The sequence below is a fragment of the Ceratosolen solmsi genome, unplaced genomic scaffold, assembly GCF_000503995.2.
Source record: "Ceratosolen solmsi marchali unplaced genomic scaffold, CerSol_1.0 scaffold23, whole genome shotgun sequence".
NCBI lineage: Eukaryota > Metazoa > Arthropoda > Insecta > Hymenoptera > Agaonidae > Ceratosolen > Ceratosolen solmsi.
In genome coordinates, this window is record NW_011948430.1 from 434,778 (window position 1) to 448,184 (window position 13,407).

General features: G+C 24.8%; 2 protein-coding genes across 2 annotated transcripts in view; both read right to left on the reverse strand.

The window, feature by feature from the left end:
• Positions 1-187: 187 nt before the first annotated feature.
• Positions 188-8,154, reverse strand: LOC105364083 (sterol O-acyltransferase 1). The gene is made up of 9 exons (XM_011501946.1): positions 8,067-8,154; positions 7,159-7,253; positions 6,669-6,793; positions 5,713-5,883; positions 2,714-2,862; positions 2,499-2,638; positions 2,134-2,300; positions 945-1,218; positions 188-737 (listed from the first exon to the last, which is right to left on the reverse strand). The coding sequence occupies exons 1-9, from the start codon at positions 8,152-8,154 to the stop codon at positions 282-284; spliced, it is 1,665 nt and encodes a 554-aa protein (XP_011500248.1). The 3' UTR covers positions 188-281.
• A 3,064-nt stretch (positions 8,155-11,218) lies between these two features.
• Positions 11,219-13,407, reverse strand: part of LOC105364084 (putative uncharacterized protein DDB_G0282133) — a 9,397-nt gene continuing 7,208 nt past the window's right edge. Inside the window, 3 exon segments of the mRNA XM_011501947.1 lie at positions 11,219-11,386; positions 11,459-11,581; positions 13,274-13,407. The exon segment at positions 13,274-13,407 is cut by the window's right edge and continues 4 nt beyond it. Of these exon segments, the coding sequence (XP_011500249.1) occupies positions 11,342-11,386; positions 11,459-11,581; positions 13,274-13,407 (302 nt within the window). The 3' untranslated portion in view covers positions 11,219-11,341.

The following is a 13,407-nucleotide window of genomic DNA, read 5'->3' on the forward strand; positions in this document are numbered from 1 at the left end:
TATTTTTATAAATACTTTAGTAATATTTAAATATAACTTAAGATCTTTATTATGCAAAATTATTATTAAAAATATTTATCATGAATTTTGAATATGATTGCTTTTATTTACCTTTGCATAATATTAAGTAGTATAATTATCATATCTTTTATATTAAGTTTAAAAGATTTTAAATATTTAGAAATTCAATGTTAAATTTTTCTTTATAAAATTGGTAAAGACAGATTATATGTATCATATTCAAGTTATTATACTCAGACAAATATTATTTACTATTTTTATCAGCTCTTAACATCAACTGAAACGTTAGAAAGAATATTATGACAAATCCAACTTCTGGGCATAAGAAGATCAAAAAGCTGATCGTCGTAAGGTGGACAATTCGATCTAGCATGATATTCCATTAAATATAATGTAAAAATAATACCGTTTCCCATAAAAAGTGAAAACCATATAAAAATATTTCCATCAATTTTTGAATGTTTTTTTGTTATAAAAACCAAAAGTAATCCAAAACCACCAAACATAAGCATCATTACAGGATAAAAAAATCGAAAAGCAAAAGCAAGAATATATTCGTGAAAAGCCGCTGACACTAAAAAAACAGTTAACGTAGCGAGGAATTTACTGTGAAATTTTTCGTACACATCCTTATAAATGTAAGTATACAGCCAATCATGTACAATTATATTCCAAGTTCTATAGAAAGCATCATAAGATGTACAATTCCACCAATCCTGTAAAAATTCATTTTAATTATTTTTATAAATAAACCATGAGACTGTCTAAAAGAAGTCCAAAATTTTTATAATAAATATATTAATTATAAAATTATTGAGTAATGATAAGTAATTGTAAATAATTATTCCAATTATGAAAGCAAAAGATTTGTTAATATAAATAAAAACCCAAAATTAATTATTTAAACATTGTATGATACAAACCCTATAAAATAATTTATCGGCAAATTTCAATAGTTCGGCCATTCCGTTTTGCCAGGAATGTAATATGCAATAAAATCCAAACAAGAACATTATAAGACCAGGAAGCGTTATACTAAAAATTGTAAGAATAACCGCTTGAGGCTCAAAAATACGCGGATTAAATTTTTCAAATGGTGGTATAAGAAAACGTTCGAAAATAAATGCTGCATAAAACACCACCATCACAACCTCTGCAAAGTTCCATAATACTATTTTCCACCTTATAGCTAAAGTTCTATAAAATAAAAATAATAATAATAATAATTAAAAGTTAGTATTACAAAATAGCTTATATTTATGTATTAATTATGTATTTTAGTAGGATTAAGTAGTTAAAAATTACAAGTTTCTTGTCATGGCTTAAAAATATATTTGTCCAATAGTTCATCAATCATATTACGTAGCAATACCTTTCGATTTTATGGTTGAAAATATTAACAACAAATTACATCATTTTTACCAAATAAGTGTTAATAAAGAATATAACATTGTAAATAAAGATGAATACAATTAATTTACAAGGCCTTTTTACCGATTTTTATATACTACAAAGTCGATTTTACACGTGTTATATTTAACCATAATAATATATTCGTTTTATTATTTGTTTGAGAATATATTCTAATGAAATAAAGTAAGTGTTATAATTTAATATTGTCTATATAAATTTATATGCTATGCCGAACTAGAAAGGAATGAATAATAAATATAATAATTTGTTACTGTAAAAAAGATAGTAATGATTGTTTTCTTTTCTTTTCTTTTTGTTTTTATTTAATTCAATAAAATTCTAATTTAAAATTATCTTAGAAGCAACAAGTTAAATAAAGATAATTACTATCTTACACTTATTATTTCTAACTTTGTTACATCTATTAAATCAAGAAAAAAGAAAATATTTATTTTAAAAAATAGTTAAAAAATTTATGAGAATCTGACAAACGTTTTATGTCATATTTTAAAGATATACCTTTAAACAAAATTTATTGCAAAATAAATAATCATGAATGTCTTTTATATTTGTGAAACGAATTATTTAATTTGAAATGATTGAATAATAATAAAAACCACGTTTATTTTGTTTTATTTGTATTAATACATGAGAAAATTATCCTAATATCTTAATGATAAACCATGGGGATTTAAATACCTCGGATATTCATCTCTATAAACTAAAGTTGGTGCAAACATGAAATATAGAAACTTGGAAAATCCTGGACAGTTTGATTCTGTTTTATCATCGTTCTTTAATTTTTGTGCTAATATTCGTGGAGCCGTACTACGCACGAATGCATGTGTTTTCATAAGCATGCGAACCTAAATATTCATAATTTCACATTAATAATTTTATTATTATATTAATTATTGTTGACTTTATATAATTTAAATTGAAAATTAAAACATTGCTTCATTACGCGAAATAAAATTAAATAGATATTGTTGCAATTACAATTATCATGTTTACTTAATATTTAATATAAAATAAGAAATTTTAATGATATAATAATTAATTACTTGTTCTGTAAGAATTATTAGACTAGATGCTGGAGGAAGCTTTTCTTGGACTAAAAATTTTGTAGGTAAAGCTATGAAAGCGATTTGATGAAAGATGTAAGCTAATAGAAATCCATAGTCCAAAACTAACATAAAAAAAGCTGACGAAATATAAAAATTAATTTCAGCTATTTACATCAGTAAGGCAGATTTAAGTATGAAATTAATTTTCTTACAGTTTGGAAAACATTGGTAATGTTTGTGGACCCACACCGAAAACGCTAAATAAGTGGCAAAAGTTGAAAGTAACATGGCAATCCAAATTTGAATGGTACTTGAAAATTTTCCAAAACCGAGTGTTACAGTTCTTATACCCAAATGTGTCCTGTAATTTGAAAAGTCAACTATAATTTAAATTTCTTATGTTTTCAATAACATTTACTTATTTATAAATTATTTTAAAGTAACATATTGTTCCCAATACAGGGTCATATAATACTATAATTAGTAAAATTAAATATATAATTGTATATATAATTTGTATATAATCCTATAATCCTATAACGATTATCCTGCTGTTAATTATAAAATGTACAATTATATTATTTTAAAACTTATATTAAGAAAATTAAATAAAAATAGTTTTTACCAAACTAATATAAATACCGTGTGAATGTTATTAGAAAATAACTATAATGATTATAAATTAATATAAAATATAAAATAAATAATAAAGCACCTACACGCATATATGTATAATAAAGTTAATATTAATGTTAATATTTACCAAAATTTAGTTTTATAAAAAATTTTAAATTGAATTAACTAATTAATTCTATAATTTTTAAATTTATCTGTAATTTCATAAACATTCTCATCAATTCAATCATTTAATAACTAGATAGGATACAAATATGACATTAATAAAAAAAATAGAATTCAATAGATTGAAAATAAACGAAAGTTAGATAGTAGAGAGAATGAAAGCATAAATAACAGAAATTCTCACTTCCCGTTTTCATCAATAGCAGAAGTTTAAGCAAATTTATTGTTAGATAAACTTTAAAATTCAATAGTAGAAAATTTTGCCTTCAACGGCATTATATAAATTTGATGACATTTTCTTTAATTAACAGAAAATATATCTGCAAAATATATAACATTCATCTAGTTGCGTATCTAGTCTGAAGATAAGAATTTACTGTACAGGTTCTTCGCAATTAAAACCTACCCATTTACATGTTATATATTGTAAATAAATGTTAAGGACGTTAATATTAATACTAATATTCATTCCATTGGTTTGAAGATCGTATCAAGTATTTAAAAGAATAAACTTTAATGATGAGATAGAAATGCATAAATACAAACATATAATTCAGACATTTATATATGCATATTGTAATGTTACAACAAATTTGGAACTAAAAAAATTAGAATTGCTCTTATTATATGTGCTTTTATGTATTAAATACCAACTTTTTAACCTAACACAAGGAATTAAATTCAAACAAATAGCTTTTGTTAATAGGACCTACTTTTATATTGAATATTATTAATTTTTATTTGTTATTTTGTTATGTTTGTTTATATTACATTATTAAAGTTGCACGACTAAGATTACTACTATTAAAATGAAAGTTATTACAATTAATTGAAATCAGTTGTAAAACTAGTAGAAATATTAAATAGAAATATTAAGTTTCAAAATTAGTATTATACATGGTACTTTTTTAATTCATAAATTCAAATAATTCAGTTCGTAGTATAAATAAATATTTATTTAAACAGAGGTATATTTTTGGAATAAATATCCATGTTCGCGAATTGATTCTCACTTTAATTAAAAAGGTAAAATGTTTTATCCGTTAAGTCATTTTAAAATAGAATAATTCAATTTTATCCTCAAAACTGATATTATTACTGATTAATTAATATAGTCACATATAATTTGCGAAATGTCTAAAAAAATATATTTTTTTTTTCAGTCTTCGTTATTTATATGTTATGAGAAAATATGGCCTATAAAAGTATGAAATTTTAAATTAAAATCAATTGAAATTAAGATCTTATGTAGATATAATATACTTTCTATATAAATATTTACCATTTAAAAATCTACACATTTTAAACTAATTTTATTCTATATACTAATTTATACTACTTCCTCCGATTCTATGAAATTTTTGTAAGCAATTTTACTTCCTATGAAGTTGATTCAAAACAAGTATCACAGCAAATGATTGCATATAAAATACATATTAACATTAATTATTTTTGACTGTCGAAATATTTGTCATTCGTAGAATAAAAAAAATTTTGAAATCCTAGATTAAATCATAATGATACTGTAAAAATGATTATAATTTTATTTTATCAACTTTTTAAATAATCTCTCTAGTAATATATATACTGTTATACATGAATAACAAATTGTGCATAAATTAAACAATACAAAATAAGGATAATTTACTAATTATCATCGTATAAAGTTTATATATTACGGACTTATAATTATCTATATCTGTAACATCATTTGTTCAATTATTTATTTTACAACGTGATAATAATAATATTGTAGATGGGCAATAAGTGTCTGTGATAAAAATGTATTAAATAAAATATAATAACACAACCTATCCATAAATTATAGAAATACATATAATTAAATACAAAGTACGATATTTTGTTTAATAATCATCTTGTTTTTTTCTTTTATCTTTTTTTCTCATTATGAAATAAGTCGTTTAATAATTACAATTAGATAGTACAAAAATATATAAAACATTGAGTTTAAATGAAGATCAGTCGATGTATAAATATTTATTAATTGTACATAATTGCTCGTTTTTACATTATTATTCATTTTCCATATACGTTAAATTCATTATAATCTATTCAGGAGACAATTTTTTTTTTTTATATCAATAAAAAATCTTTGTACTTAAATCATTTATATCCATTAAAAAATATAATTTTAATTATTTTTGTCGAAAATATGATAAATTATTTTTTATCATTTACTCGATAGGAAAAAAAATTAAAAATTTCTATCATTTTTGGTGCATAGAAAATTGATTGAAACGTTACAAAATAATAAATATGATAGAAACAGAAAGCACAGAATTGAAAAAATTCATCATTTTGCAAAAGAAAAAAAAAAAGAATCGAGGTCATATACTATCCTTCTAATTCTTTATATCGGTAATTAAATTTTCTTTTATAAGATACTTACGTGCCTGTTTCTATAAAATCATGTACCGCTGTATTCAAGAAAAGAATAAGCAACATTACTATAAAGATATTGTAAATAGTTCGTATGTGATTAATTTCAAAAAGGTCGGTAAGAAAGGATTTTCTTGGAAGAAATTGCTTATCTGTAAGTTTGCCATTTTGTCTTCTTTTACTAAAAATTAAAAATGTTATTAGTATTTTTTATTTAATAGAGTTTAATATACTACATAGGCTAAATTAATACTATTGTAATGTAATATTTTCATGTCAGAGTTGTAATCAACATTAATTTGTTTTGAATGCGAAATTTCATTAACCGTGTATCAATAATCGCTCCTAAATTATAAGATACAAAATTTGAAATTACATCATGTTTAGAAAAATTGTTTGACATTGACTATAAGCGAATGTTCATTATGACCAATACAGGTTCATACTATAATATTATAATGTAATCTTCTAAAATTAATCGTGTTATTCAAATATATATTACCAAATAAAAATATTTATTTGCTTAAGTTTCTTATAGAATTCTTTGATCTTTTTTTTTTCTTTAAACTATATGAAATGCTGTAATTCTCACATAAATCTATATAATTACTTTATAATGTAATAAACAAATTAAACCCTATTATATATATATATATTATTTATACATTTCTGTTTCATGTAGAATAACAGTTAAAAATTAAAAAATAATAGTGACTGTAGTTTTTAATATACTTTATACATAGTATGCATAGTATTGATTAATTATATCTTGATTATTAAATATCATGAGCTACTTGTCCAAAATAAGTCTGAAAATAATTTCATCTTTGAAACAATTATCAATGCATTGTTATCAGACAAATACCGATGAAAATTCATGACTCAGTTTGCGTCATTATTCATTAAATCAGCATTCATTATACGTACAAAAGATTTTTCACTATGAAAAAGGACTAATTTATTTACCTGTGATCTAAAGGTTCTTTGTGATAACCGTTTTGTGTTGTGTTTACTCGTAATCGTTGCATTACTTCTGACATCATATCATTTAATCTATTATTTAAATCATCCATTGTAGACTGTCGAATTTCCTGTAAATTTAAAACGCATTTACAAAATGATAATATTTTGATCAAAAAAACTGTTTTTATTATGAACAAATTACAAGAAATTATTCAAGACGTTACAAAACTCGGTGTATCTGAAATAAAATATTTTCGACGTGAAAATAAAATATTAAATTATATAAACATAAGATTTATATCTACTATATGTATATATTGAATTTTTACGATTTGCACAATTATAAATGAATAAAAAATACCTGCATTAATAAGAATTTGAAATAAAATTACTTGATTTACATTTACGCTAAATGACTATTGTACATTTCATTATTTATTTATTTATTTAAACAGAATATATGTTAGAAAAATTCTTGAAAAAAAAAACGTACTTGCATCCGCTCCTGTAATGTTTCGATTTTCGTTCCGTCTAATATTATGGAAGGATTCTGTTGTGAAAAAGCTTTTGAGGATTGAGCGATCTCAACTAGAAAATAGATACATGAATTAAATAAACTTCAAATAATGTAGTTATCGACGTCTCAAATGTTGCATAGTTTAAGTATTCAGTGGAATATTAAAATTTTATTAATCAATAAAATTTCTCTTTAAATTTTAAGTGAATTTCGTTTGAAAAATTTTTACTAATGAAAATTCGTATATTGCAAAAGATGAATATCATACTTATGAAATATCGATAAAAATTCATAATTTCTATTAAAAATATGATATCTATATTCGACGAGTAATTATGATAATTATTATTATTATGCTAACAGTTAATAGTCGATAATATTAAAACGAGGATAATATAGTGTATAAATTGTCGAAATTATCGTTTTAAACGATAATAAATTATATCACAACTATATAAAGTCATCGTAGTTTAATAGTTACAATTAACATAACATTATAAATATGCGTGTATGTATTTATATTTTGAACTTTGATTTTGTCAAGGAAATCAAAGATAACATGGTGGCGGGAAAATGCGAGAAACAAATATGTCCGACAATGTATCGTTAGACAAAAGTTTAAATTAATGTATATCAATGAAATTAATGTCCAATTATAATAATTTATTGGAGTAAGTTCATTAATGTTAATGAATATAAATTCATTTAAAGGGGTGGGGAGAGAGATAGAGAGAGAGAGAGAGAGAGAGAGAGAGTGAGAAAGAGAGAGAACGGCGAAATATAATTGAATAGTTGTTAACGTATATGTTGAATCGTAAAAAAAAATTATTTCTTTTATTATGGGCTTTTAAAAAAAATTAACAAATAAAATATTGACTTCTTACCTTTTTTCTCACATATTTCAATGGAGTTCTTTGAGTCTTCAGACTTTTCGTACAGTCGTCGATAAACATTTGTGACATTTTTACTCATTTTGTAAGATAAATGATTTTATAGGTATCAGTCTTATAATTGAAGAGCCGGTAATTAAAAAGAAAATATGCGATATTCACAGAATGCGAACATCTAAGGTGGAAGGACAATGGAATCAGAGTAAAAGTACATAAGAATGGAAGTTTCGGTAAAAGCTGGACCGTCTAGTATAAGCGTAACTTCTATACTGCTGAAGCGATCGAGTGCTCCATCTCTATTGCTCCTAGTGCTTAAAGAGCTCGGGACTATCAAAGCTTTCGTCCCCCCACTTCAACCCCACTCGCACTTATTTCCCAGCAATCTATCATTATCTGTGTAAATTCAATCAACCTAAGCTGTAGTTCGCTCCAGACTCTAATGTCTTGGTGCGATCGCCCTTGTAACCATGCGCGCGCAGTCTACTAGTCATCGCAGCGAACCGATTCTATAAACACAATCGCCGATCCGCTGCTAGTGCACGCACACTCGTACGTGTGTTTCTCTACCTTCAATAAGAGCTTTCACAATATAGCGCCTGGCTGGTGCGTATATCAAGAGAATGCGCGACTACTTTTCCTTGTGTGCATACGGAAGTAAACTGTACCATTATTTTCTGCCACCTCGTTAATCACCATCACATACAAATTGAGACTTTTATTTTATTTATTAATTTTAAGAGGTTGCTAATAAATTATAAATTCATATATCTGATAGCTAATGTCTATTGTTGTAAAGGCTGTGATGAGCTTTTGTCATTTACTCGGCCCAAAATCTCATAACTTATTTCATAATTTGAGTATTCTGTGCTCAAAATGCCCTATTATTTATTTTTTTTTTGTTTATTATTATTTTTTTTGTTTTTTATTTTTTTTTTTTGTTTTTGTTTAGGTATTTCACCTACTGGCCTTGGAAAGCTTTTCCAATATATTTTGCTAAACATGTTTTCGACTTTATAATTCATTTTATTTGCGTTGAAAAAGAGACGGTTCGGTTCATGCATCTCTTTATAATGATGAATTCTACTTATAACTGTAACAAACTTTTACAGTAAATTCAGACAAATATTTAAAAATAATTTGATACAATTAAAAACTTAATTCATAATAAATAATTTGATTTCTTTTTTTTTTTTGGTTTTTTGTTTTAATTTATAATAAAAGACTTTTGCAATGAATTAAAAAGTACGTTGTACGTTAATAAAAATAAAAAAATGTTTATATACTAAAAAAGCTATTTACTGATTAGCATTTTGCATTTATATCGTCAATTTAAAAATAAAATTTAAGAAAAAAACATTAAAAAAAAAACTATGAAATTATGAATAACATTCTTCTAGACTTGTGCATTTAAAGTGAAGAAACGTTATACTGCTCATAAAAAAAATTCATTTGGATAGCATTTAAAGCACGTGATATTTATAGAAAAAATTAATTGTACATAATATTTACTTACAAATAATATTTATCATATGTTTTTAATTATCTTGCAAATGAAGAAAGAAATGTTTTTATAATAAAAAATTACTGCATTGTGATTATATTGTGATTACAATTATAGTTATAGAATAAAATAATATGCATTAGCCATGCTTGTTAAATATGTGATTTGTTGGATTTGCATTTTTTTTTCTGGATTTTTAAGAATCCAAGTTAGTTAATAAAATAAAGATTTAACACCGTAAATCGTATTACGAGAATTTATCTACATTGAAAAGCACGGTATTTAGTCATTTAATTAAGAAAATTTAATTGTTCGATGCAACAATTGTATATAATACTTGAGAATTTCTGCATATCCTCTTGAAAATTGAAAACAATATTCGATTGATACAATTTATAATACTCTCACAAATATAATAGAGAATTAATATATATATATATATATATATATTATTGTGCGAAAAAGATAATTTTATATTGTAAGAAGAAAAGTTTCGCATCACTGAAATAATAAAAAATTTAAATCGAAGATGCGTTAGTTCTAATGTTCATTAGCAGCAATAAAAATAATAAATTCTCAAGGTAGTATCAGCATATTTTGATTATATTTAACAAGCGCGATGAGTTAGCGGTGTGTAGCACTTTGGCGTAATAATAATCGATCAATTCGTCAAGTACAATTTGTACTATATACGGACAGTTCTAATCACATAGTTCGCCCTGATAACGTTGCGTTTGACCTCTTTCTTTTACTATGATAAAAGGACAAACGTAGGCCCCTTCTCCATAGTCTTGTTCATAGACATTGGCCATTAGTACGCGTGCACTCGGTAGTCACATAACTCGATATTTCGAACATTTCACATTCAAATATTTATATTGTTCACTCACGGTCATCGTACCGATGATCATCATATGCTTAATAATTATAAGTACAAGTGGCTTTCTCAATGGATCATTACTTCCAAAAAAAAGTAACGAATGATTGTTGGCATCAGCTTATATCTCCCGTGAATCACACACAAGTGCAATAAGTGTACGAGCACTCGGGCTACTGCTTTGTCAATAAGAGATAGTGTACGAGTTCGGCCTCCGGTTTTCACTCTCTATTCCATAACTACGCTACACTGGGAAATTTTTTTCAAGTTCGTCATCTCGCTTATCAATCAATAACTTACACATAGGACATGCTGAGAAAAATACCGAAATTCTTATTATAAAGCATAATCTTAAAATATCTCGGCGGACGATGTTTTACTTACGCATTCAAGGATATTATAAAGTTGATTTTATTAAAAGTCACAACGCGATTGCAATGTTCTCGATATTATCGGTAGGCAAAAACAAGATGACGCAATATTTAATATTTTTCTTCAAAGATAAGTTATTAATAGATGCACAATGTCCGGCGAGTTTGCATCAAGGAACGATATAAAGACGAATAAATTAACGTGCGTACTCTTAATGCTGCTTATCGTTGAATTATAAATCATAATTCTTTGATTGCACGATACCTCGGAGGATAAAAACTAATTAATCGCTGAGTATGTTATGTATTTACGTATATGTATAAAAGACACTCAATATTATGTGAAGTCGATTTTCGACTTAATTATTTATTTCTTTATCTCTCATACGTAGTCGTATAAGTTTATATACATTATTTACAAAGTATTTAGTCTTCAGAGTATATTAATGAATTTTCACGGGCCCAATCATCATAAAGTATTCTTTGTCCTCGGATTTACAATCCTGGAGGATAATATATATCAGCGTGACCCTGCATTATTGAAATGCGCCGTAGACTCCGAAGCCTGCAGGAACCAATTAATTTTAATACAATATATCATGTAATTATGATGTAATTCAATTATTTAATAACTGACCTCTGACATTTGGCCTAAAGGATCAGTATAATTGGTTCGTTGTGAATAAGTCGTGGACGTGTGACTCGTTGGTTGCGTTATACCGGAACTTATTCCATTTGTGGCGGATTTGTAGCCAGTAACCTGCATGAATCAACAACACAATCCATTATTTTTCGATTGTAAAAAAATTACAATACACATTAATCATTTATTTGAACCAAATTCAATGAGAAAAGTGCGATCGTACGGTTAATGTGTCTATATTAAATAGAAGGAAAAGTACAATGTATATATTGTATTTTTAGACTTTCAAATCACGTTACTCTCAAAGTAAACACAATTAACTCGCACGAACGAAAAGCAGATTAATATTATTCATTAAATCATAATTTACGTTTTACTGAATTTATTGAATTTTTATCACTCAAGTGAACAACAGATCAAATGTAATATGTGAATGGGAAGAAAAAACTAAAATTGTAGAATTATCATATTTTATTTATGGTAAGAAACATGCTAATTAAGCTTACGTTCAACTTGCATCTTTCAAGTTATTATTTTTGATTGTCAATATTATTTGTATTTTTATTATTGCTAATACATTCTAATTATTGTTATTAAATTTTTTATTATCGTTATATTTTTATTATATTTTTATCATTGTTATTATAACTTTTTTATTTAATTATTAATTTTTAAATAATCGTAAATATAAATAATAATAAAAATAATAATAATATATTTTTCTGGTTATTGTTAATATATAAAAGTTAGTTTTTTATATATTTTATATAACATTATCTTACAATCTTTTATCTTTGTTCGCATGCGTAACACATCAATGTAAATAAGCCAGCAAACGCTTATTATTCAAAATCAATAATATAATTTATAATTATTTTTTATTTCATATTATTTTTGAAAATTTGCATTTCTTATTAAATAATCACTGATTTTCGTTGTCTACTTAAGAAAAGAATGTGAAAAAGTTTTCAATGATGTTAGGCGAACTTTCAATTATTATATTTGATTTATAAGATATAATTATCGATATTTTTACATTTATCAATATCATGCTTAACTAAATAACACGGTGTAATAAATAATTCATGAAAGTTATTTAAATAATAGTGACATTTCATAATGAAAGTATTGAAAAACTACTATAAATAAAAACTATTATTTAGACTGGCATACAATAAAATATTGATATTAAAAAAAGTTCTGTATTATAGAAGAAAATCTACAGAAAAATGCATAATACAATCTATTGTGAGAAAATGTGACGTTACTCGAAATAAAGAATTGTATTAATAATTATAAAAATAAGTCATTACTAAACATACCATTATGTGAGAGTATATTATTAAAATATATTTTGCATATATTAAGATTATAAGCAAAAACATAGTAATTTGAATATTTTTTATTTTTCCTTTTGATTGGAAAAATACTAACATAACATTAAAAACACTAAAATAAAAGCATAAGAGATACACGTTCAACCTTTATGATTAGTATAATATATTATATTATTGCATACAGTACTTTAAGAGAGACTTTTGAAAGTGATTTTATCCATAAATATATTTAATATTAATTTTTTCATCGGTCAGTTTCTTGAATTTAATGAAATACACACACACACACACACACACACACACACACACACACACACACACACACACACACATATATATATAGATAATGAATTCGTTATACGTTAATTAGCAGTATTAAAGGATACATAAATAAATCAAACACTAATATTAATACTGATGACATTTGTGTATATATAATAATATATGTTAATATTAATGAAAAAGTACTAACCTTATCATTAATTTCCGGAAAAATTGTACTAAGATTGAAGTTGGTGAGGCTAGTGCCGGACGGATGATGTTGCGTCATTGCTAACGGATTGCTGGAAGTCAGAATACCTTGACTACCAGTAGCGCTATTTGATG